This window comes from Epinephelus lanceolatus, chromosome 15, assembly GCF_041903045.1.
Source record: "Epinephelus lanceolatus isolate andai-2023 chromosome 15, ASM4190304v1, whole genome shotgun sequence".
Classification (NCBI taxonomy): domain Eukaryota; kingdom Metazoa; phylum Chordata; class Actinopteri; order Perciformes; family Serranidae; genus Epinephelus; species Epinephelus lanceolatus.
Window position 1 is genome coordinate 19,286,639 of NC_135748.1, and position 25,625 is coordinate 19,312,263.

At 41.6% G+C, this 25,625-nt stretch overlaps 2 protein-coding genes across 3 annotated transcripts; one reads left to right on the forward strand and one right to left on the reverse strand.

Moving 5' to 3' along the window:
• Nucleotides 1-7: 7 nt before the first annotated feature.
• On the reverse strand, nt 8-5,416 carry LOC117267090 (KATNB1-like protein 1). Its single transcript, XM_033642740.2, has 10 exons — nt 5,062-5,416; nt 3,748-3,848; nt 2,815-2,852; nt 2,446-2,722; nt 2,224-2,339; nt 2,081-2,131; nt 1,907-1,996; nt 1,677-1,781; nt 533-626; nt 8-438 (listed from the first exon to the last, which is right to left on the reverse strand). Exons 2-10 carry the CDS (start codon nt 3,841-3,843, stop codon nt 406-408), a joined length of 900 nt encoding a protein of 299 aa, XP_033498631.1. The 5' UTR covers nt 3,844-3,848; nt 5,062-5,416; the 3' UTR covers nt 8-405.
• Nucleotides 4,643-25,273, forward strand: acp7 (acid phosphatase 7, tartrate resistant (putative)). 2 transcript variants are annotated; one of them, XM_033642738.2, is made up of 15 exons: nt 4,643-4,697; nt 5,624-5,733; nt 5,888-6,024; nt 7,885-8,085; nt 8,164-8,346; nt 10,640-10,665; nt 11,578-11,675; nt 18,413-18,475; nt 20,779-20,893; nt 22,486-22,599; nt 23,353-23,419; nt 23,840-23,907; nt 23,993-24,064; nt 24,435-24,572; nt 24,686-25,273. In XM_033642738.2, the coding sequence occupies exons 3-15, from the start codon at nt 5,916-5,918 to the stop codon at nt 24,749-24,751; spliced, it is 1,320 nt and encodes a 439-aa protein (XP_033498629.1). In that variant the 5' UTR covers nt 4,643-4,697; nt 5,624-5,733; nt 5,888-5,915; the 3' UTR covers nt 24,752-25,273. The 2 variants fall into 2 exon arrangements, with proteins under 2 accessions (XP_033498629.1, XP_033498630.1); XM_033642739.2 differs by having other exon boundaries at nt 4,644-4,697; nt 5,904-6,024.
• The last annotated feature ends 352 nt before the right edge of the window (nt 25,274-25,625 follow it).

A 25,625-nucleotide genomic window follows, 5' to 3' on the forward strand; every position in this document is an offset into this window, starting at 1 on the left:
CAACATGTAACGTACAAACTTTATTCATCATCATTTGTGCAATTGAAGAGAACAGACACACAAGTCAATAAAACAAAATTCTTACATTCATTCTCAGTTTCAGCGACATAACTGAAACTGCACAATGATAAAACTCCCACTGATCATAATTAACATCCTACTTGGTCAACGACAAGAAAATCACGTAAAATTTACCAGATGATTACATTTATATTGCACACTCTCAGTATTTCAGCTGCTCAAGTTCATCTGAACAGCCAATAAATACAAAGTGCTCTACAGATGTCCTCTCAGGACGGGGACAGTACATGCTACAAGGCACTTCTCTATGGAAACACCAGCTCCTATGTAGTGATTTTACTAAAGCTGCTACAGAAAGATCCGTTATCTGTATCTCTGTTGCCATCAGGTAAGTTGAGATAGAAAGGAGTCAATGACCTGAGGGGAAAAGATGATGATGTAAGTGTACCTTTTTTTGTATAATAAAATTCAATGACGTTTTCCATACATTATTCATACATGCAGCTCTGACCTTTGCCATGTCTCCAGCAGTCCCTGGCACAGACTTCAGTGAAGGTTCCTGATACCATAACTCCAATAACTGCTGATTAAAGGCCTGGAAATTTCTGTAAAGAAGTTGAATAAACATTTTACCACAATGGCTGTATTCTGTATTCTTATCTGCATGAAACTGAAGTTTTCAAGTGGGGCAGAATGGGTGGTTTAGATCCCATTACTGTATGTATCTATTTAAAAGGCTGAGTGGCTGATTACAGCTTTTAATTAATTAGCATTATGTCTTTTTGTTTACCCTGTCCTCAGTGTTTTGCAGCTTTGACAATGAAATGTTGCTTGGATATATGCAGGTTTTATCACTTTAAAGCAGGGGTGTCAAATATACGGCCCGTGAGTCAGAACCAGACTACCATAGGGTCCAGTCTGGCCCACTGGATGACACCATATTGATGCTCTTATGAAGGCTAAGAGGTGCCAGGTTTCAGTCACAAATTTAACAGAGTCGCCTACTTCAAGTAAAATGCTGCTTCAGAGGTGTTTCTACCCCGACCAGAATACAGTTCTAAAAAAAACAACTTACTGTGACAGTTTTTTATTTACCCTATACATTCAACTTTTAACTTTTAACATAAGTAATTTCTCCAATACATTTAACTCCGTATGTCTCCGTTAAGTAGCCAGACTTAAGGACGAGCAAGAATTATAAAATTGAACCCCTCCAGATAAGGGTGTTCTGATCGATTGGCCATCGACTGAGTGTAAACACAGCATTGCTTCCAGGCCATCCATCCCTGCCATCACACCGGCTGGATTATGGAAGTATCTGTGGTGTTACTGGAGTTTCATTACGCTTGTCTATGAGTCTTAAGAGACAGCACTTTTTGTTGGTTAAATTTTGTGTTAAGTCTCAAACTTAGTAATTTTTTATGTATACGTTCTTGTAATATTAAGTGTTTGTTACCTTTTTTTAAAAAAAAAAAAAAAAGTAAAATATTTTATGTGAATTTGTTTTTAATTTAAAAGTTTATTGCTTCATTATATCAGTGACAGAAAGGGAACAGTGTAGAGGTTAATCATCGGTTATACTGGTCTGGCCCACTGGAGATCAAACTGGGCTGCTTTCACGCATCTCACAGCTCATAAAATGCAGCAAGACTCACTTATCCATCGGATTTTCTGTTGATCCACTGTAGCCACTTGTTTGTAGTTCCTCCCGCCATTTTTTCAAAACTGAATTGATCCACTTTAAACCAACTATGAGATACCTGTGAGAGGAAAAGACAATTCTAATTTATTTGTATTTTTGTAATTATCCTGCAACACATTGTCTGTCTGTAATGATTCAACTGTACTGCAAAAAAAAAACCTTAGTTACAGCAGTTATACTCACTCTTCATATGGCTTTGTGAGGACTTTCTTAACCAAAGGAAAGAGGTCAACACAACAGCCAATGTTGATTCTGGGGGAATTCTCATCAATGCTGCAGAGAAAAATAGATTTAAATAACACTTACTCCTCTTGTAGGCAATGTTGATCAGATTTTTGAAATATTCTAGTCCCTCACCTTTTACTTATGAGTGGGAGAAAATCAACAAACACGCCAATGTCTTGGATTCTGTACAAACACAGTGAAGTAACACTACTGTTGAAATTCCAGAAAAACTACTGTGTCACATTCATCAGACAGAAATTCTACACACTACATACCTCAAAAAATAAGTCAACAGCTCTCCGACATTTCTCTGCCACAGTGTTAAAGATACTTTGAGTCTCAGGTGTCTTCCAAACAGCACGTTAGTCATTGTGCTGTGATCCCTTGAGAGCTGAAAAACAGTGTTAGGTTCAGATTGTTTTATCTGCATATTAGTACCACAGTTATTCATTCAAACACTCACACAATATAGTCTGAATTGTGGCAGTATTTCTCACCTCTGTGAGTGCACTGTAGTCGGCTTGTTCAGAACCAGTTTTGCCAGTCTTGTGGTTATTATTGACATTTAGAGGGAACTCCCAGGGGTCCATGTCAAATATCTCCTGCTGCACATCCTGCATGCAGTTTATCTCATTCTCCTTGTTTGCAGCATCGTAAGTCTTCCCAGGCCCGAGCTGCTTCTTCCGAGTCACCGTCAGATGATGGGTCTTCCTCTTACATGATACCACCCGCTTCACTCTGCCTGGGTTGTTGCCGGAGCGGCTCACCGGGTACCTGAGCAGGGCGGAAAGTTCAAACAATCTGTTGAAAACCAAATCACATGATGCACTAGCTGTAATGTGACCACAACGCATGCAATGACCCACCTCTTTTTGTTGAACTCCTCGTTTCTGTCATAGTCCACCTGCATGTGAAAATACATTTTGCATATAAGTTATAAGAGGTACAGCACACATAAACACCTTAGTGGTGTCACAGCTCAAGTTTCTAAGGTTATATTTATTATTTCATTCATTCATGTTGTTTTCTGTTTTACTTTGACACTCACATCTCCTCTCGCTTCAGTTCACTTCCTGCCCCTGTGTGTTTTCCCTCCCTTTTGATGACTTCACCTGTGTCTGATTATCTGTGTGCCTTGTTGTCTTTCAGTGCCAGTTCGTCTTAGCTTCTTGTGTGTCCAGCTTTCCGGCCTTTTGTTTCCTTGTGTCCTATTCTTATTTTTTTGGATTTACTGTTGATTGACTCGGCCTCTGCCTCATCCCTATTGGTTTTGTTTACCTGAACTGTCTCCAGAGTCGTGTGTTTGAGTCCACTCTCACCTGGCGCACCAGTTGTTTCAAGTGTATGATAATAAGCAGGGTTGGGTATTAATGGATTACATTTAATTGAGATAAGTTCACTAAATAAATAACTAAAATCCACCTAGATTACATCTGAAACATTGTGTATTTATAGCTACATTGTCAAGGATTACTTGATAATATTTTTGATTCAGTCTTAAAAATAAGGCAATTTAAATATATTAAAAAATCCATTTAAAATGTTTTGAGATGTTTAAAGAGTAAATAGAATATTTGTGGACTCAATTTTTGTGTTTGTGCCCATTATTTTCAGAATAAGGTGCAACACTTTCAATATTTGATTTTGAAATTACCCAAAGGCATCCTGGTTAGATTACCTTTTTTTGTAATTCAATGGATTACATTATTTATTACAAAATTTGCCATGTAATTTGTTTTCAGTGACTGACTACATTTCAAAGTCATATGACCCAACCCTGAATGTATCATCCAACTCACATCTTTAGAGTTTTTCCGATAAGGGTAGGTGACTCTGTACTGGGCTGCACCTTGCCCAAGATTTTGGTACTCTCCGTCTTCACTGTTGGAGTCCATTAGACCTGGAGACAGAGTGAGAACCCTTTTTAATCAGTCATAACACATGGTTAGACCTTATTAATACATTCAAATACAGACAGGCAGATGCCACTGTGATCAGGTCGACACAATAAGATAAAAACATGGTTTATAAATCTGTTATTCACAGCATTCAACACATCAGTCTTGTCCATTGTTCGTCACCACATACAGTACAAATTAAATGTATCGTTGAAACATAATTGGGCCATTATTGAGAGTGATACTTTTCTGAGATGTTTGCATTCACATCTTCCAGCAGACAAAAAAAGCATGTGCTTATCCAAACCTATTGGCACTTTTAAATGTATGCATTGCCCTCACTGTGACAACGTTATGAAAACTAAACATTTTGTAGATATTAACACAAACAGAACTTATGAACTAAATGATTTCACTGATTGCAAGTCTACTTTTGTTATTTAATGTCTGACCTTTTCTACATAGACCGTACAATAAGATGCCTGAGGGATCGCCTTGCTGAGCATAAACATGCAATTACAACAAAAAATCACAACTACCCCATAGCTAGACATTTCAGTGAATTTCATAATGCCAATGATTCCCTATTACTCACGGAGGGCATTGAACACATTAAACCGAAACATGTTGGTTCATTTAATGATTTAGCCACTACAATATAGGCTTTTTAATATATAATATTTCCTTTTGTTATGTCTTAAGTTGTTCAAAAAAAGTTTTGGCCTCCAGTGTTACAGATATCAACCTAAACGTATTAAAACACAACTTCCCACAATCCACGTGGGCATTGTTGCGCTTGTGTGCCGTGACGTACCAGGAAGTGCTACGGGGCCAAACAGCTAAGTTGAGTTGTGAGTGTTTTTAGCTTCTAAATTAACATTTAGCTAATTTATTCGGGTCAGACAATGTTTCACTTTTTGTAGAGCCTTATTCAGTATCTTTAAAATGTCCGTGTTGTTCATAGACAACATAAAAAGGCTGTTTATTGTGCGTAACGTTTTACGTAACTTATCGAAATAAAGCTAGTTAATAATAATGTAAGAATCCGCTTATAGCTAAGTTAGCTAAATAGACGAAAACAGCTATTAAACACGGTTTAAAAGTTACAATCAGGGGTGTAGGAAATAGTTTATAACATTTACAGTGGGTCATAACTGCGTTACAACACTCAACGTGACAGGAATTACTCAACCTAAATGGTGTAACGTTACTCACCTTGTTTCCCATTCCTAAGCAGAGACAGTGGAGTTAAAGCTTCCCTTTGATTCTTTAAGGCGACTGCCAGCTAGCTTACATCCGATTTCAACTGCTATTACCGCCCAGTAACAGAGAATAAAGCATCCTATTCATAATGCAGACTGTGCAGTGTGCACCCTCTAGCGACCATTGAGAGATTAATGGTGCAGATTTCAAAAGCAAACACTTTGTTAAAGCTGTGGTCCAGATTTGTGGTTTTAAGTCATCCCAGTCAGCTGAACTGGAGAGGCAGTTACCATAACTAATGCATGAGGACAGCTGGTAGTATTTTGGCTCAAATTAAACTTGCTTTTGCCTTCATGAGCCATGTGCCTTTACTCCGATCAGTGAGGCATATCAGCTATTTGCCTTTTCACTTTATTGACCTGAGGCAAGTTGTGGCTTGCAGGTTAATCTCTGCTGTACCTGAGCCCACTTTGTCTTCCCTGATTGCACAATGAAAAACAACATCAGCTGCTTTTGTTGACAGATCATCTCTTTCCGTGCTGTTCTCGCTGACTCTGCTGTTTTGGTTCTGCAGTTTCATCAGTTGGTTGCCTGATGCTAAGGTCCTCAGCAGAGACCAAAGCATAGTCAGTGTGTGTGTGTGTCGCTGCCACTGACTGCTGTGTGAACTGGCACTGAGGTCAGGTAGGATATTTTAAAGCTGATCCACATTGATCCACTTGGTTTTATACCAATATTGTCATGTGATGTTTGGCATGAAAGCTTGTAACATCATGTGATTACAGTGTCAAGATTGTTTTATTCTCTGGGTGTGTGTGTGTGTTGCTACTTTAACCAGGCTGCTGTTCCTGCAGTCCACTGTGAAAATGGAGCCTGTCCGTGCTGCCTCTGCCTTGTTAAGCCTAGCACCCCTGTTGGTGCTTGGTGTTCCTCCCATATGGACTCAGCCAGAGCAGGTGCACCTCTCTTATCCAGGTAAGTGTTTTGAAATGTTCCCATCCCAGCTTCACGTGTTTTCATTCAGGGATACAATTTTCCGCTTGGTAATACAAAACAGCGCCCAGATCATATGGATTGCATATTTACAGATGCTTTGTACAAATCGCTCGATGATATATGGACTGAAAGCTCTGGTACATTTAAGCAGCAGAACATTTTGTTATTGTTCTGCAGCTCAAAAACAAGTTCACTGAAGTTCAGATTCACTGTTAGTGATCTTGATATTTTAAAAAGTCTGTAGGCCCCATGTAAATGATCTATACTGCATGGTATGAAGCAGTGACCCCTAAATTGAAACACATATGGTCACGAACTTCCCATTTGATAAGATTTTACCTCAGGGATCCTCCATCTGAAATGAGATATGAGACCAGAATTCTCTAGTTTTCAACCACAGTTGAGGAGATAACCGTGGAAGAAGTGAAACCTATGATCAGAATAGTCTTGTGACTCTCACTCACCTAAGGATCACTTCTCTGGTGAGTTAAACCGTAATAATAAATGATTCCCCATTTTCCTGGGGACTCCCTGGAACTCCTTAAAGGACCCCTGTTGAGAACCACTGGTCTAAAGCTTGGTGCAGGTCCATTGAGGGTCTGTCTTTCTCCACCTTTTATTGTCAAGTTAATAACTCAAGTTTGTAGTTTGCTGCTTAAATGTCCCACGACATTTGCTGCATTGACATTTCTTCTCTTACTGCATTACTCAGCAGAAAACGGCTCGCTTCTCCAATTTGCCAAATTCGCTACGTGAACAGCAGAGCGCCATGTACAGGCACACCTGGCTTTTAAAGTGAATGGGAGATGACACTCTGGTTGAATTCATGTAAATCCCAAAACACAGCCATGATTAATTAAGAGACTAAATACAGCCCCTTTGCCCCTTGTGCCTTGCTTTATGCCCAACCTATGTGCCGTTTAACCAGCAGAAGAAGAGTTGGACACTCCCTAAATGCACTTGCGGCATGCACTTTAGACCAATGGTTCCCAACTTGTGGGTCGCGGTCCAAATGTGGGTCCTGGGCTCATTCTGAATGGACCAGAAGTGGCTCATAAAAAGGGTTAGTTTATAAAAAAACACACTTTATTTTTAAGTACCGCAAATTTCTGACACAGAGCTTTAATTTTGAAGTTCTGTTTCCTGCTGTAGAGTGAGTGACTAATGGATAGCTACTTGACAGAGACAGCAAACTAGCTTGTTGATATGGCCAAACGCTAGTATGACGCTGAAAGTATTGAAGTGTGGGGACCTTTAACTAATGACTAAGCAGAAATCTGGACTCCAAGACTGGACCAGTTGGGAACCACTGCTGTAGTCCACGTGCTATAGATTGTTAAATAGGTCCCTATGTGTTTCATGTAATGCAGGTAATTCAGTGGCTGAAAGGCCTTGATAAAACTTTAAGTATATTTGCGGCAACAGAAACATGTCCTGATGAAGTGCCCTGTTGCTCTGAAACTACCTGTGCACACTCTGTAAGTCATTTAGGTCAAAGGCGCCAAATAATTGCCTTAACTGCCATACATAATGTTACCCTTGGTTCACACAGAGTCTGTGCAGCATAAATGTTCTTTCGTTCATTCCCCATGAAGGTGAAACGTGGTAGTCATTACATGCGTTGATGTCTTGATGAAATGAGTACCTGGCCAGTTGTCAGCTTATCTCAGCTCTCTGATGGTTATATCACGCTGGCGGCAAGATCAAAAGCATCAGTCATATGCGGTCAGCCTTTTCATAAGCATCACTTGGCTTTTAAAGGTGCATCAGTAAGTGAATCCAGTTGTTCTGTCAGATCAGTCTACATCACAGTTCAAATAATTGGGCTTTTCTTCACAGGAGAGCCAGGTTCTATGGTGGTGACCTGGACCACCTTCAACAAGACAGACAGCAAGGTGGAGTACGGCCTTCTGGGCGGTCGGCTCTTTGACATGACTGCCAAAGGTGATGCAACTTTGTTTGTGGACTCAGGAGAGGAGAAGAGAAAGATGTACATCCACAGAGTCACTCTCACAGACCTCAAACCTGCTGCTACTTATGGTATGTGGAGGTTAAATATGACTGACTTTAATAACATAACTCATGTGAAAGATTTCTTCTTGTACTGTGCACTTTCAGTCTACCACTGTGGGAGCGATGACGGCTGGAGCGATGTGTTTTCCTTCACTGCTCTGAATGACAGCACAAGCTTTAGCCCCAGGTTTGCTTTGTATGGTGACCTGGGCAATGAGAACCCTCAGTCTCTGGCTCGACTGCAAAAGGAGACGCAGCTTGGCATGTACGATGTCATCCTGCACATAGGTAAGCTCCACACTGATAGAAATATTACAGTAATTTGCACCATGAAAACTGTGAAGAGGCATTAAGTTTTATCGGCTGTTGTCTCAGACATTAGTCATCTGCGGATACCTGGCACAGCTTGCAACAGAGTGTAGGAGCATAAATCAAATCAAGTAAGCTAGCTGAGCCATTCCAACAGAAATGCCTAATGACGAGGTAAGGTATCATGATGGTGATTACTGTAATCAGCATAATAATACCTATTTGTCATTTGTATGCTTTGCTTTTGAACAATATGAGTTGAATGATGGTCACTAGCTTGTTCCATCACTTGTGGGGAGTTAAATCTAAACAGATAATGGGTCTGTGTTGTGCCAAAATGTGTTCGCCCAAAAATCTGATTGGATCCCTGGCTGTCTAGTTTTTGCGCCCATCTTGATTTAAGGGAAAACAACAGAACAGTATCATTTGTCTTTTCCTTTGTTGTCTTTTAAACTGAAACATGGAGTTAAACACTGTTTTACAGCCACTTTACAAGGTTGGAGAGAATATATATCTTTGATTGCCTCACAAAGCAAGATTGCGTTATTTGTTTGAAGCTAACCATAGTCCACTAGTCAGTTATGGAAGGTATAGTGTGACATTGTGGGAAATGTTTGATGAGGATTTTTTTTCTCATTAAAGGTTTTAAGGCTTTAACATAAAATTGAAATTGAAAATTGCTGCCACTCTCATGACTAGCTTAGCTTAGCATGAAGACTGGAAGCAGGGGGAAACAGCTAACGTGGCTCTGTCAAAAGGTCTAGCATCTCTAAAGTTCCAGCATGTAACTCCAAGTAAAACCCCAAATTGTTGTTTGTACATTTCAATTTATGTACAGAATAAACAAACAAGATGTAACATGTTAATTAGTGAGTTTTAGCAGTGCTTGTCAGCAGGTCTATTTGTCTTCATTCAGAGCCAGGCTAGCTGTTTACCCCTGTTTCCAGACTTTATGCTAAGTTAATCATACTGCTTACTGGCTCTAGCTTAATATTTCGCTTACAAACGTGAGAGTCTGTCTCATCTAAGTCTCTGCAAAAAAGAGATTAAGCTCGTTTCCCAAGCGGAAACCTCCTGGGCTGAATAATGAAGCCAACATGGAAGTACCAAAAACTGCAGTTCCTCGAATGGCCACTTGAGGCTGGCTCCATTGCTGCTCCAGGGATGATGTGATATTTTTCGTCAGGTAGCATTGCATCTCGTCAAAAAGCCTATGGGATTTTTCCATTGGATCTTGTATTATTGCCAGAAATAAGCTCTGTGGCAAACAAACGTATGATTATTGAAGCCTAAATGCAATCGCCAGAAGTAAAAAGCTAACGTTAGGCTATAAACGAACTACACTACAGTCGCATGACTTAACATCACCACCATAACAAGACCGTAAAGCTGTGTTGGCGCGACGTGATGATGTTCTGCAGACTCATTTAGCCACTTACTAGAAACCACCTTTTTGAGACACATAGAAGCTTCAAAATTTACGAGTGGGCTTTTTACTGACGTATTTTATATCGGACAACAAAACGTGAAAGTCTCTTCAGCTTGTGTTAACCACAGACCTTATTTCAGACATCTAACTAAAACCACATTCAAAAAACCCAATGACCTCAAGATGAGGGAACCAGGAGTGGGAAAATGCTAACTCATTCCTGGGCTCATTGGGACTTAGTCCTGGCGGACTCCACAGTCCCCCATTTTAAAATGCCTGACTTTTCAGCAAAAATAAACGTGTGCAGCCTGGCACAAAGAACAGGTTTGGTCTCTATAGCTAATTTCCCCCTTAATGTAACTGTATGGGGTTTGAATTTTTTATCTAGCTCACCCGGTTAAATTTTAATAAGGCTTAAAGTTCGGCACAAATAAAGGCATGGCCGCTTTGACTGACAGGCTGTCTGCAAGATATCACCACAGTGTATGAGTCAGATCTACTCGCTCCTCGCTCCTCCATAGCACCACCCTCTCATCCAAATACAGTCACTTCTAGTTTCAAAAATCCAAGATGACAACAGCTAAAATGCCAAACTTGAGGCTTTAAAACGGGGGTCCACAAACCAATGGATGCCGTCATGGTAGCCTTGTCCATTATTTGTGGTCTTTGGCATTTCCCAAAATGTTGAATTATTCCTTTAAGTGCATTATCCCTATAATAAAGAAGTAAACACAACTTTTTTGGGGGAAACTCATTTTGGCACAGTGCACCAATAGTCAACAGTCTTAAAAACACTTTAAGGATTCATTCTAATCTGTAGATTTTTTTTTTTTTTTTTTACAGGGGACTTTGCCTACGATATGGATGAGGTATTTTACTCTTCTGTCTTTTCAATGTCATGATCACACTTGTGCCCAGTTAAGTTCACTGACAGCAGATTTCTTTCGTCAATAGCGTATATTCTTAAAGCCACTCTGATATTCCACTAATTCCACAATGACAGATGAGATAAGCCACTTTACCTTCCTCCAGTGCCCCCGTCCCAAGCCTCACCACGATTTATTATCAGTGCACATGAAGGCTCTCAGCTGTGGTTGAGACACACAGCTAATGATTAGCATTACTGTGAAATGCCTTAAGCCTGCGGTGAAAGACGAGAGTCAGGGTCATGTCGCCCAAGTATTTCTTGAATGAAATCAGCGCCATTTGAAACCACAAATCTTAAGTCTCAATAACATATTTGCTCATCTGAAAACCTCCCCTAGCTGTCATCTGTAATATTTAGCGGACATAGCCTTGTCTCGGATGCTAATATCATTTTTCCTGAAATGACTTCCTGCATTATTCATGCCTCTTTTTTTGTCAAATGTGGAGAAATGCAATCAGCAGACCACTGCAAAAATGAACAACCATAATTCACCCAAGCTGTGTTTTTTAACTGGAATGTGCGAGTACATCCTGTGGCTTCACTGATATTATAAATAGAAAACCAGAAAAAGGGAATTTTGTCTGAAAAAGGTCATTAATGGTTGTGGCAGGTAGAAGCCATCAGTACAGCCATGAACCGCAGTGTGTTTTTAAAAGCTGCGTTAGCATATGTAAGAAAAAAATGCCAGTGAGGTTTGTATGGTTGGCTGAGGATGAAGCTGTCTGGAAAATTGACTCGCATAGTTCTGAAAACTAATTTGGCTGAACATCAGTGAAGAGAGAAATATGAAACATTGTTGTCTGACAGGAAAATCTTTTCTGTCATGTTTAACGGCTGAATGTCACTGCTCCAGGACAACGCCAGGATCGGAGACGAGTTCATGAGGCAGATCCAGTCCATAGCGGCCTACGTGCCCTATATGACGTGTCCAGGCAACCACGAAGCTACGTAGTAGGTGGAATTTAATTTCTCAATTTCTTTTTGGATGTATTCATTAATGGACTCATATGACAGCATTAAGAGAAATTTATAGATAGATAGCTAGATAGATAGATAGCCTGACTGCCTTCTGCTTTTGATTAGCTAATGTTTTACTTTTTATTTACATTTAATGCCACATTCTGCCCGCGGGCAAAAGTATGATTAATGGGCGCAAATAGCAGCATATCCATATTCGTGACAGAGACGTGCCAGACACCTCATGACAAATTGCATTCAGAAATGGCCACTGTAAATGCTATGTGCCTGTGTCTGTGCATGCTTCAACTTTTTTGGTGAGGGGTTGTGAACCCCCAAAAAACAACCTTTCTGGTGAGCTGCAGTTTTTCCACTATAATGAACACACTCTGTTCTGCCGAAAAACTTCGCCCTGTACCATTTGAACAGATGGGAGCTATTTTGGTCTCGAAAGGCTGGAGCAGCGTCAGTAACCACCAACATCTAAACAAGACAACGCTCTCCAAAACAAACATTTATCTGACTGGCAATCATCAGCTCACTATCTGTTTTCCCGTTCCCAGAGATGTCCTGCTGTGGTGGGAACTCTGTCTGCGTTTTGACTCATCTTAACTGAACGTGTTGTTCACATTTTATTGTCTGGGAATTTATCTGGATTGGATGACAAGACAGTGAGGACGGGGTGATGCAGCAATTTAAGTATGTGAAAACAGATTCAGAGCAGAAGCAATTTACCAATGAGGCAGTTGTAAGAATTAATTTTGTTTTAAAATCATTTTTGATGAGGGATCAATCAGCATTTTTCAAGCAAAAACCCTCCTCTGCTGGTTTCAGCCTCTCAGATGTGAGGATTTGATGCTTTTTGATGATCGTAAACTGAATGCCTTTCAGTTTTGGACTGTTGGTGAGACAAAACGCTCAATTTGAGCTTTGAATCTGGGCGGCTGTGGTGGATATTTTTCACTATTTCATCACATTTTATCCGTCGACTGTTCCAAGTGGTTGCTTTGGAAAATAATCTGCAGATTAACTGGCAGTGAAATAAATCATTTGTTGCAGCCCCTAAACAATTGTGGAAGCTTTGTTGTACATTGATAGTCTGACATATTCATATTGCATCTTTGTCCCTGACTATGTCTCCACAATGCACAGTAATCAGTCAGGGTGGTTTGTATAATAACCTAATATGGAACGAAATGCACCACTAAGAATTTTGGTCTATGATCTGTTTCGCTGATGTAATATGACAAAATATAATTTGCTATGAGTCCATGACTCTTGTTCCGCTCTGGGCATCTACAGCCAAACTGTCACATTAACAGCAATTGGAGCTGCGTGACGAGGGCGACTTCTGTTAGCTGAGCACGAGGTGCGTTTCCTGTCAAGTCAAAGGTCAGAGATACCAGTCACAGCTTTGAAAGGAAACCACTGAAACATTTCTAGAAAAAAACAGAAGGATGTGCTTTTGCATTTGTTTATTTTGGTTTTTCGTGCACTAAGTAATAACCAGTCTGTACCCAAATCTGGTTTCCATCACTTAAGAGGTCATAGCATCGACTTGCACTCATTTCCTGGAGACTTATCCTGACCAAAGACATGCAAGGCATCCTGTCTTCCAGTAGCTGTTAGTCTGCTGAAGTCCATCAAATGATCTCTGTACTTGAGATCCATCTTAAAGGGATAGTGCACCCAAAAATGAAAATTCAGCCATTATCTACTCACCCATATGCCGAGGGAGGCTCAGGTGAAGTTAAAAGTTGTTTGGAAAAACGTCATTTGAACTCTGTTATTAGCCTCATTGTAGCTCGCGCGAGACCGTGAGACATGGGCACCGCATTCATGTGTGTTCACGTGCTTTCACTGGTCTCGCACACAAGCATGCACACGAGAGGCAGTTAGAGCTACAGGCTACAATGAGGCTAAAAACAGAGTTGAAATGACGTTTCTCCAAACAACTTTTTATGTCGGGGCTTCAGGACACTTGGATCACTACAGGCGAGCAGTATGGAGATATTTTGTGGTTTCAATTATGTGTTTTTAGACGTTTGAATCTGGGGCGCCATCAGCCTCCATTAGGTGGAGTTGTGTTGCTACCCCCTCTCCCCTGGGATCTCCGCAAGTGTTGTGAGGACTCTAAAACTTAACATGAGCCTCCCTCGGCATGACAGTGAGTGGATAATGGCTGAATTTTCATTTTTGGGTGCACTATCCCTTTAAAGGTACACTACACAGGATTTTCCTAAAAAACAATTAATAGATTAATTTAGAAATAATTCCTCTCAGTCGTCACTTATGACCCACTAGAGGTATGTGGTGGTCTATTATTCTGTGGATACTTTCCTCACTGCATGTATTTTCTTATTTCTTCTTATTTTCTGTGTGTGGGGCATTAATGGGCGTGCACTCCCACCATAGACTGACCCCTACAACACTCAGGTAAAGTCAGAGCTTTATAAAAAGTTAGCAACCAGGTACCACACCGTAAGCAGCAGACATCCAAAAGCCACAGCGCAGAAAAAATGCAAATATATCGAGGTGAAACGCCAAACCATAGTGATTCTCGGGTTGGCTTTTACTGTCACTTTTGCCAGTGAATGTGTTGACAAACAGTAGCAGACCATCCTGTGTAGTATACCTTTAAGCTATCATGTGTTGTTTCTGCACTTTATGACCCATTACTTGGTGGGAAGTTCTTTTTAATGAGATTTTCTATTGTCTGATTTGTATTGTATGATGTTATTGTTATTGCAATGTGGTTGTGGATTGCTCGGCTTATCGTGGCTGCAAATCTAATTTCCTCGAGTGGGACAATAAAGCTAAACAGAACCGAACTGAACCAGATGATTGTTATGTCTTTAAAATGACAGAAATGCCCTTCATAATCTCCCAGAGCCCAAGGTGATGCCTTTATATGTCTTGTTTTGTGCGACCAATGTTCCTGAACCCAAAGATATTCAGCTAACGCGTCCATTTGAGCAGCGAGAGACAGAAAACAGAGAGTTTTTGCTTCAAAAATACCTTGTTAGTCAGATGTTTTCAGTCAATTATTTCAGTCAGTTTTCGAGGCTCAGTTCCGTGTTGTTTTGTTGACGATGGTACGAAATGATTAAAGACTTCAGCGGCCTCAGATGCTTTGAATCCCGAGGATTAGCAGCCAATGTCTCCCTGAATTCCAAGCACATCTGCTGGAGTCAGTTGTGTGTGTTTGTGCACATGAAACGTTAAGAGGTGCCTGATCCTGCACCATAATATTTACTTGCCGCCGCTATACCGAGACGCCCCCCTCGCCTGGCTTTGCCATGTGCAATGTGACTACTGCCTGGTCTCTATTAAGGAGCTGCTAACAGTAGTCTCTTTTTCTTGGCGCTGCACCCTGACATAGGAGCCTGATATCAAGAAACGGCTTACTGCATTACATAACCAGAAATCCAGCTCGTCTCTTTCTCTGCTATACCTAAATGTGTGTTTTGCTCTGTGGTGTTGTTAAGAATCCAGATATTCCCAGCCAGCAGCTGGCCCCTGCTTCTTCTTCCTAGCTGTCTGTTGTGCTCTGTCTCTCTCACTATGCTCCTCTGTTCATCTCTCTTTCCAACCTCAAAACCTAATGGGTAAAAGGCAATTGAAACATGGCTGACCACAGAAGTTTTCAGTCAGCATTCCAGCAGGATGAGAACAGTGGATCCACAGAAGATGCTAAGGCCCCAATCAAGACTGTCTTTGTTCCCAGAGCACAATATGGTCCATCGGGCGCTCGCAGGGACAGGGAACTGTTTTGTAACAATGTCCTGTGACGGGAGTTAGTGACATGCTTCCTGAAGACTCCAGCTAGTTCCTTTCCTTTCCCCAACGTCTTGGATTAAGCTCATCAGATGATGAAAGGAAAGATTTGATGAAGGGGGGGAAAGTCTTGTTGGGTTAGTTTAAGAGTCAGGTTGTTCACATTGACTTTGACAGCCACCAGATTTTTATCTTGATCTTCTTTTAATGGAAAAGCAAACACATGGAAACAAGCGTGCTTCGGGTTACGGAGGATGACTCACATGTTACGGTGGGACTCCCACAGCGCTGAATTAATGAAACAAATAGAATTTTGTCATATTTGTATCAGAGTTTCCAGCACAGAGCCACAAAGACGAGAGACTTTGAAGCCAGCAGTTGACTTTATTTCTACAGACTGATCCTTCCCCTCGGGGGTATGCTCGGTTATATCACTCTGTTTGAATTCCTAGAGAGTGTGTGTATTATTTTAGTGAATGAAAGATTGATTGTTTATTTCTACTAACTGCCTTCCCAGATCTCCTCTGCATGGTTGCTGGTACTCTTCCTCGCCACAAGATGGGAGTATGAATCCATTTTATGGCCGGTCCTGGTTCAGTGCCGTGACTCAGAAGTTTAGATCGAAACTGATTTTCACAGGAGCAGAAGTCACTCTTTAGCTCTATTTTAACATACATTCATGGACGGATCGGGAGACGGTGGGCCCCTGGGCACAGATATGCAAAAGGCCCCACCAGCTCTCCTACATAGAAGCAAGACACACAGACTATGTTGTGGTTTTGCCTCTTTTTTGCTTCTTTTTGTAGACGATATGCATCTTTTAATGGGTTTGTGTGTCTTTGTGGTCTTTTTGAGTGGCTTCCTGGTGATACGTGTCAATTTAAGTGACATTTTGGAGGGCCCCTGACCCTTTAGGTGCCTGGGCCTGTGCCCAATAGGCCCGTTCAGTAATCCATCCATGCTTGCATTACTTGTGTGATTGGATTTTGATTTATTGTTAATTTCAGATGATGCATTGTTGTACATATTCAACATCTAAACTAAGTTTTCTAGATGGACATGAAGAGATTCTGCGTCAAACTGCATTCTCCTTCTGCTGAAAGATCACAGCTCACAAACTAACCTCTGCTGGATTACCACACCAGCCTCAGCTCTTAAATCCTGACCTCAGTGTCTCATTAGTTTCAGACTTATTCAACATCAGTAAAGGACTAGTGTCATGCTCCCCTTGTGTCCCTGTCCCTAGCCCTTGATCTCTGACCCCACTGTCTCTTGTTACCCCTAACCCTACATTAACCAAGTCAGTGTAGGGATCTGAACCGTCCCACCCTGACCCGGCTGCAGTCCAGAATACTGCCTTTTTTCTCTCCCTTATGTAAGATAAGAAAACAATCACTCCCATCACCTCGCTTAGTTAATGGCCCGTTGAGAAGATTGGCTCCTGCTTTCATCCTGAAATTAAAAACCGTGAAAAGAGACTGGCGGTTTGGCGTCAGGGAGAGCTTTCCATTAAAGTTTTTCCCCTTTTGCATGGTGTGCCCATTGTAATATGTGCAGAGCACTGGTTTAATGTGTAGCCAGTGCACTCTTAGACATTGTTTTTGATTATTTCTTGTCTTAAAGCACAGGTCCGTGTTTGATTCCGGGTGCAGTGCAAAGAGTCTAAAAATTAGTGGCGGTGATTGTGGTAGCAGTGACAGATAACTGCATGCATCTTACTACATCAGGAGCAAGTAGGAACCACCACATCTCAGTCTTGAAACCACTGTGGAAGTGCCTTGATATGTAATTCCTTTAATGGCCGTTGGATCTAAAATTATAATCTTCTTTAAAGAAGATGTCACGGTTTGCAGAGGGGTATATTTAGAGGCCTGTTTCCTTGATTGACAGGTGTAGTACACTCAGCCATGGTGGCACCAACTTGCTCGTCCCATGTCGGCTCCACCCAGGCTCCCCCACGTTGGCCAAATTTTGATTATCTGACCATGATCCTAAGCTTCAAAACATCTCATCAGAAACCTATAGGGGTGAGGTCACAGAGGCTTCGTCCACGTTTTTCTGCAGCCTTTAATTTGGAGAGGCAGCCTCTGATATCCTGGCGACAGCAAAGTGTACGGTTTCTTAGAATATCTAAAACTAGCTACGTCTTGTTTTTTTTTTTTTTTCAAGTTTGAAGCAGATGTCACCACCGCAGTTTGATGGTCATCTTTATCCAGTGATATACCACCCAGAGTTCTCTGCCAGGTTGAAATGAAAGCTGAAAAGTGACACAGGACAAAAGAATCGCACTGAAACTAGGCAGCTATTTTAAGAAGTGCTGATTCGTTATATTTCATAGCAAAGCTGAGAATTGTGTATTGTGCATGCACCTCATTAGTCATACTTCTACTGTTATTATACACATATGACTATTGTCACACAAGTATACTGTCAGATATTAATACATACTTTCAACATATTGTACCACAGTAGCCAGAACTATAACTATAATATTATTACTTTCATTAATGTTGTTGTAAGCTACTGTCATTACCTGCATCTCTCTCTCTCTCTCTCTCTCTCTCTCTCTCTCTCTCTCTGTCTCATTGTGTCATATGGATTACTGTTAATTTATTATGCTGATCTGTTCTGTACGACATCTATTGCACGTCTGTCCGTCCTGGAAGAGGGATCCCTCCTCAGTTGCTCTTCCTGAGGTTTCTACCGTTTTTTTCCCTGTTAAAGGGTTTTTTTTGGGGAGTTTTTCCTTATCCGCTGTGAGGGTCTTAAGGACAGAGGGATGTCGTATGCTGTAAAGCCCTGTGAGGCAAATTGTGATTTGTGATATTGGGCTTTATAAATAAAATTGAATTGAATTGAATTGAACCACAAAATAAGAGAGAGAGCAGAGGTCTGTGGTGTTAATTGCCGTTTCTTAGACATTTAAAGAACGTTTCTTTTTTGTTTGTTCACAGTAACTTCTCCAACTACAGGAATCGCTTCAGCATGCCGGGACAGACTGAGAGCCTTTGGTACAGGTAAAGGAATATGTTGGCCTTATGGAATAACACAATGTTTAAGTCAACCAGATGTTGCTTTAGTTAAAGGAATACTTCACCACCCAAAGTTAGTCACCTTGTGTTACAGTGAAGTCATGAAGAAAACATTATTTCTTGCATGCTTCCATGCTTGATAAATTGAAGTAAAAGAGGTCTGTACTATATTATACTATATTAAAACATTTGTTTCTGATCTTCCACACCACTTACCACTTGTTATATATCCAAAGCCCTTTTAGATAGGAGTTGTGCAAATTTGCAGGAAAGCCCAATCAGTCTTTTTTCAGCATTGGCAGTATAAGAACAAAATCGAGGAGTGCAGCAAAATGCCGCCTGCCTACTTCTGTCTATACAGAATGTGCCTTTTTCGGGGCAATGGGAGGCGTGAGCAAGTAACAAAACATGTAGCTCAGCGTGTGACGTAAACAGTGATGTAAAGGGAAGCTGGTCAGTCCTTCGGCGATTTTCTCGTAAGTCGATGGTTAATGGCCTCTTCATTTGTGAGGACAAGGAGGACGCGCAATTCCTTGTCTCCCCCGGTGCTCATCTTTACAGTGTCTGTCACATTTGTGTTTCCCTCTTGCTACTGGCTGCTCGCTAATTCCTGCTATCAGCTGTTTCCTGTTTATCCACTGCCAGTGGCTCGCACGTGCTGCGTCATCAACAGCCCGTCCCGTTGCAGAAGGCCGCCTCAGTCTATTTAAACTAAAAGGGTTCTGCCAATATGTCTACCCTACGAGGCGGAAAATTGGGCACCTTGGATCAACTCGCCAATCCGGCTCTGTGTTTCTAAACCCTCACAGCTTGCCGGCAAAACGGCCCAACATTCGCGGAAAATCTGGCAGTGTAAAAGGTGCTCAAGTCTTATTTATCCAGTCGTATGCTCAGTGCTTCCCAGACAGACGGCCCCTGCCCACTGAAAACTGAACTAACAGAGAAACTTAGCCATGCTTCCTTCAAAGCCAGACTATATTGACAAAAACAGTTATTTTACTTTGCTGAACACTGGAGCTGCTGGTCTACCACTGTCTTAATTGGTAGTTTGTTTGTGTTATTGTGTGGACTAGTTCAATGAATCCAAACTTGCCCTCTAAAACACCAAAGTCGCACAAAAACACCAACAAACTGACTTATGAGGCAGTGGTAGACCAGCAGCTCCCGTGTTCTGCAATGTAAAATTACCGTTTTTGTTTAATGGAGACTGGCTTTAAAGAGAGCATAGATAAGTTTCAGTTTAAGGTCAGCTCCCCATTGTAAAGTTAGGGAAGTGGGGAGCATACGACTGAACAAATGAGACCTGGATTACACTGCACAAGTTGTGTGAGAGTATATAAAGTTCTGCCATTGTTAAATGTGATCCACTTTTACTTCAATTCATTGTGCATTTTCTCCATTTTTGGATTTTTCATTAACCAGAGGCATGCAAGAAAATGTTTCCTTCATGAGTTCAGCATAACACGGGGTGAGTAACCGACATACGAATGGTCATTGTGGGGCTGAAGTATTTCTTTAAGGTGGAATTTGACATGCTTCAGCAGGTGAAAGAACCACAAGCATTTATGGTCAGCAGAAGACAACTTCAAATCAAAATCGGCTGCACACACGGAGCTCGGAAACAGAAGTCATTTCTTTCCAACTCAGGCCCCATGTGAAGTATCATGTGAAGGTTTACCAAGCCTCCTACTGTATTTCAGTAAGCATTAATGAGCTGTAAGAGGCAGCCCAGAGAGACTTGGCAGCAGAGGAGCACTCCCTTCTTTGAGTTTAGTTTGCGTCTCCTATCTCAGGGACACAGGGACTACACAAAGGAGCTATACATCTAACTAGGTGACTCATAGCCAACTACAGGCCCTGCTTCGCTCAGACAGTAAGATAATACCTTGTTAGACCACAGGCCAGCTGCCCAATGATCAGTCCCTGGGTCTGCTGGCTGAGAGCCGGTTAGGAACAAGTAGAGGCAATCTGAATCCCACAACTGCTACTGGAAACTGTTCAGTTCATAACATACAGCACACATGTACAGAGCACATGCTTTTCCATTAACCCTGCAGGATGAACACATATGTGCTCATATTACAGCGAGGGGTTTATTTACCAAAGTGGATCTGGCACTGCGTTCAGAAGCAAAATGTCAGAGACAAAACCTTGCCTGGATTTTTTGAGTATTTTTCACACTTATCTGGCGCTCTAAGTGAGGCCTGTTCTTACTTATCCGCTGACTTTCAGCACGCTTCCTCTACTGGGTCAGAGCTGTGTATCATTTTAATGATGTGTGTCCGCAGCTGGAACCTGGGGTCAGCTCACATCATCTCCCTCTCCACCGAGGTTTATTTCTATCTTGAATTCGGCCAGGAACTCCTCTTCAGGCAGTATGAGTGGCTGAAGAAAGACCTGGAGGTTAATGACCGCACCACTCACATATGTTGATGATAGCTAAGTGCTCTCTTTCCTTCCCACAATTGTTCAATGTCTCTCTTTGAAACTACAGTTAGTAACTTTCACAAACAATTAACTTTTTGTCATATTTGCTGAAACTGTCACTACATCCCCACAGAAGCACATTAGACAGATAGTCTGTGTAAAACATAAATCAGGTTCCTCTTCACACTCGTTAGAATCTACCGTGGCTCACTGAAAACAACCAATCAAAGCGGAGTCACTAACACAGCTGTGAGTCATGTCAGTCACTGCTTGTCAACTGCGGTTAAACTGTCAAACTAGGCACTGCTGATCAAATATGAATCAAGATTCTGTTACACCATTGCCTATTTCTCACCTCAGATGTTTTCAAAAACATATTTTCATGTACTGTTAAGCTGTAGAGTGGAAAGTTTGCTCCAGCCTGTGGGTGGTTTTCAGCTCAAATGTTCCCAACATGGCAGCCAGGTCACAAGCTTTCTCATTTTACAGCTAAACAATACACTAAACAGTCCCTCCAGGATTTCACAATGTTGCAATCACAACATTAAACACTAATTCAACCGATCCCCGTGAATTCTGTGCGACCTTGCATTTCTGTCCAAACACTGCAACTTAACCCTAAATTTGACTATTTAAAATTAAAAATTATTTTGATTGTAAGCAGCAGATTGATTCACTCAACCCCTTTTTCTCTTTATCCATCTGTCATGGGACTGCTGCTGCGGAACCAGAGCTGGGACTGAGTCACACACACGCAGCAACAGGGCTAACTGTTAGCATCACAAAGCTTATGTTACTCAGTGATTATCAACAGGTTTAACGACAAAGTCTAGACATTTCAGTGTCTGTGTGAGAGTAACAATGTTAACCACTGATGCGGGGGGCTTGGCCCAAGTGGCAAAATATGAAGAGTAGCGTCAAGATCTTATTGTGCTTTCTTTAGCTCGTGCTAACCAGACAGAGAGAGCAGGAGAGGTGCCTCTAATGGGGGTGGTCCTTCAGCGCTGCATCAAATGGCATTAATAGCTGATCAGCAGTGATTAGCTGTTGCTGCCCCGCCCCCTCACCATCATAAATGGACTCTAAATCTGACGGAAACACTGAATGGTCATAAAAATGCTTAGAACTTGCAACTATTTTTGCAGTTTTCAATTTACCCCACACTTAAATTGCAAAAAAGGTCTAGTGACTGACCTGACTGACAGCTGTGTTGGAGACTCATCAGCTCTGATTGGTAGTTTTCGTTCACGTGTGGTAAGGCCATTAGAAGCACTACAAGGCAGTAGAGCAGGCAGAGGAGTATGGTTTTTTCTTAGATCATATGTCTCGTACTGCCGTTTGGATATAGTGACAGTTTCAGCAAATATGACAAAGTTATTTTCATAAAAGTTACCAACAGCTTTAACTCTCTTTTTTCCATTCTAGCTGCAGTAGTCAGTCCATTCTCTTTTTTCCTCCATTAAAATCTACATATTTTTCACTCTGTTCCAAAATAAAATTCTCCTCCATCCTCAGCGTGACACACATTTACATTTACATGTCCTCACCTCTTCCATCTCCTAAACTAGGAGGCAAACAAGCCAGAGAACCGAGCAGTGCGTCCATGGATCATCACCATGGGACACAGACCAATGTACTGCTCCGACGACGACCAGGACGACTGCACTATGTTCGACTCCCACGTGTGTGAACCACAGAATCCTATCCATTAATGTATACACCTAATACACTAATGTACACAGTCACCCACTGTTTTTCTGCCACAGAGGGTATTGGTGTAAAAAAAATCAAGCATCATTATGAAACAGATGCTTATGTAACAGGAAGTCGAGAGAAGCTTTAAAGTCTGGCTGCGTAACGTGTGATAACTGCTGTTGTAATTACTGAGCTGCATTCCTGGTGGCAGACATTTTATCAGGAAAGCATAATTATAAATTTCTTCTTAATACGACTGTGTACCCAACATTTTATTTGATTTGGCTGAGCAGATGAAATTATATCATTACCTTAAATCATTTTGTTAATTGCGCTGAAAGCACTTATAGTTTATTTTACAGTGTGTTATTAAGAGAGAAGCACATCTATATTGTTAAAGGTTTTATTTCATCATCATGAAGGTATTTGTAGGATTCGTTTTCTGCTGCGTTGCCAAAACACCTAATTACCCCTGGTAGCAGACGTGTCACATGTGTTGCAGGCTGGCCAGTCCACATGGCAGCCCATAAGCACACTGAGTACGATATGCCGTCATAATCACTGTAATTTGGACCGAATAGTTTCCACTCAGACTAACTTCCCTCAGCTCTTGGCACCGTTTGGAGCGAGGCAGGCACGTGCGTGATGGGGCTCCACCAGGTAGTGTTTCAGGTAGCAGGTAGTGTTTCAGACACTAACACCAGTTCATGCTGACATTCTTCCTCTGTGTTATATCTCAGGTCCGACTGGGACTGAATGACACCACACCGCCAGCCCCGGGTCTAGAGGATCTATTTTACCGCTATGGTATGGTCTCTATTCGACAACCAGCTGTGTGCTGCTAATGGGTGTTTAAGATCACAAATTTGCACGCTCAGACAGACTAATGTCCCAACAGTTGCAGAGAGGAAAGCAGTCCAAACATCCTTTATTAAAAAAGCAGGCCTTTGGTCTGGCTGACATCCCAACAGCACATTTGCAAATGTCTTTCCTGTATGACATTTCTTCGACTTTTGTTTGTTGCATTTAATTATATAAGTTGTGGTGGATTTTTTTTTTTGAACGTTTTGGTTGCTTTGAGTTTAAGCTTTTGTTGATTGCTGAGAAATCTCAAAATTAAATGGGCAGAGGATCTGAGAAAGATTAGATTACACAGCAGAATGTTTTTAAATGAGCTGTTCAGGTAGTTATTTATTTATATATATCTCTTAAAAATATCTTTCACAGGAGTGGATGTGGAGCTGTGGGCACATGAGCACACGTACGAGAGGCTGTGGCCTGTCTACGGTGACAAGGTCAGCTCACATTTTTAACTAACCACATTCTTACGTCTGAAGTGTTTGTTTTGGATAAGTGAAACAGACTTGTTTTTCTCTTTAGGTGCACAATGGCAGCAAAGAGCAACCTTATGTGAACCCTAAAGCTCCAGTTCACATCATCACAGGCTCTGCTGTAAGTCCTTTTACATTACCGTTAACGTTTCCCCGCACAGGTCGACACATGAATTGACAGGGGCATCAACAAAAACAATGTTATGCATTGTTCACAGTCATTCCTGTGCAGCAGTTGGTCTGCCACATGAGTTTAGTACCAGCTGTTCCTCTGGTTAAGTGTTTTCTGATGTGGTGGTGAGCGGTGCAGGGCATGCTTCGTCATCCAACCACAGAGGGATTAGTCATCTGCATATCAAAACGCAGCCAGGCTCACACCGAGGCACAGCCACAGTTGTAAATGTCACACAGGGCTTTGTGGACAGAGCTGGAGCGAGGCATGTGGCTCATCACTAACAGATTGAGTTTAATCACTGTTGATTCCCCTGCAGGGCTGCCGAGAGAGGACAGACAGGTTCAATCCAAATCCCAAAGAGTGGAGCGCTTTCCGCAGCACAGACTACGGCTACACACGCATGCAAGTGGCCAACGCCACCCACCTTTACTTGGAGCAGGTCTCCGACGACCAGGTGAGCACACATTGAAGGAGGACATGCACACAAGCACAGCAAATGAAAGGATAGATTTAAAGGTCAAAGAGCGTCGCCTCGAGTCATAACAAAGGCTTTTCTGTGTGTTCCAGTATGGCAAGGTGATCGACAGCATATGGGTGGTGAAGGAAAAGCACGGCTTCTCTGCCTGGTTCTGAAGACTGCCGTGCTCAAACAAAACTATCTGCTCAGGAAATGCACTTTGAACATAAAGGAGATTTATATGATATTCAGAGTGTATCTATGACGGTTGTTTGCACGCAGCTTTTAGCCTTAAGCTAGCAGCTAACAGTGCTGACAGCGGTAACAGTATTAACAGGAGGGTGGGTGCTACACTTCCAGAAGCTTGAATTACAGCAAACATGGAGGTGGCATGACTTCAGTGTGTGCTCAGAACACCATCACTCCGCTATATCTTTACATAATAGTTGTTTGCTGACATATAAATGCTCTGAATATTGTAAAAGGCTCCTTTAAAACAAGCACATCTTTACACAGCGTGACACCAATTATGCACTGATGATAAAAGTTTTCATAGCTGGTCATTCAGCTTTTCAAATGAAGGCTAAGTGAATCCTTTAACTTCAGAAAATTCCACTGTCTTTTATCCACTAATGATCATCTGCTGTAAATGTATATAATGTAACATACGTTTGAATAAATTCTGCTTTTTCCATGGATTTCTGGATCGGTCTTTCCTCCAAAACCATCGCTGTAGTTAATCGCCGTAGTGTGTGATGCCCCTCCCACTGTCTTGGAGAATGTTCCAGCCAGCCTCATCAGGCAGTTGGCTGACATGAGAGGGTCATTGCTTTGATTAGGCTCACCTGGGCTCCCAGGCTATAAAAGCTGCCTCATGTGTTCACTTTGTCTCTCCCTCCCTGCAGCAGACATCCACCTGGCATCATTGTTTTTATAGATTATGCTTGTTTTGCTTTAAATCTTTTGTGTGGACTCCCTGCTTGTCACATTCGTTGAGCCAGTTTGTGACAAGTGTAACTTAAGTTTTGACCAACGTTGTGACGGCTGGTA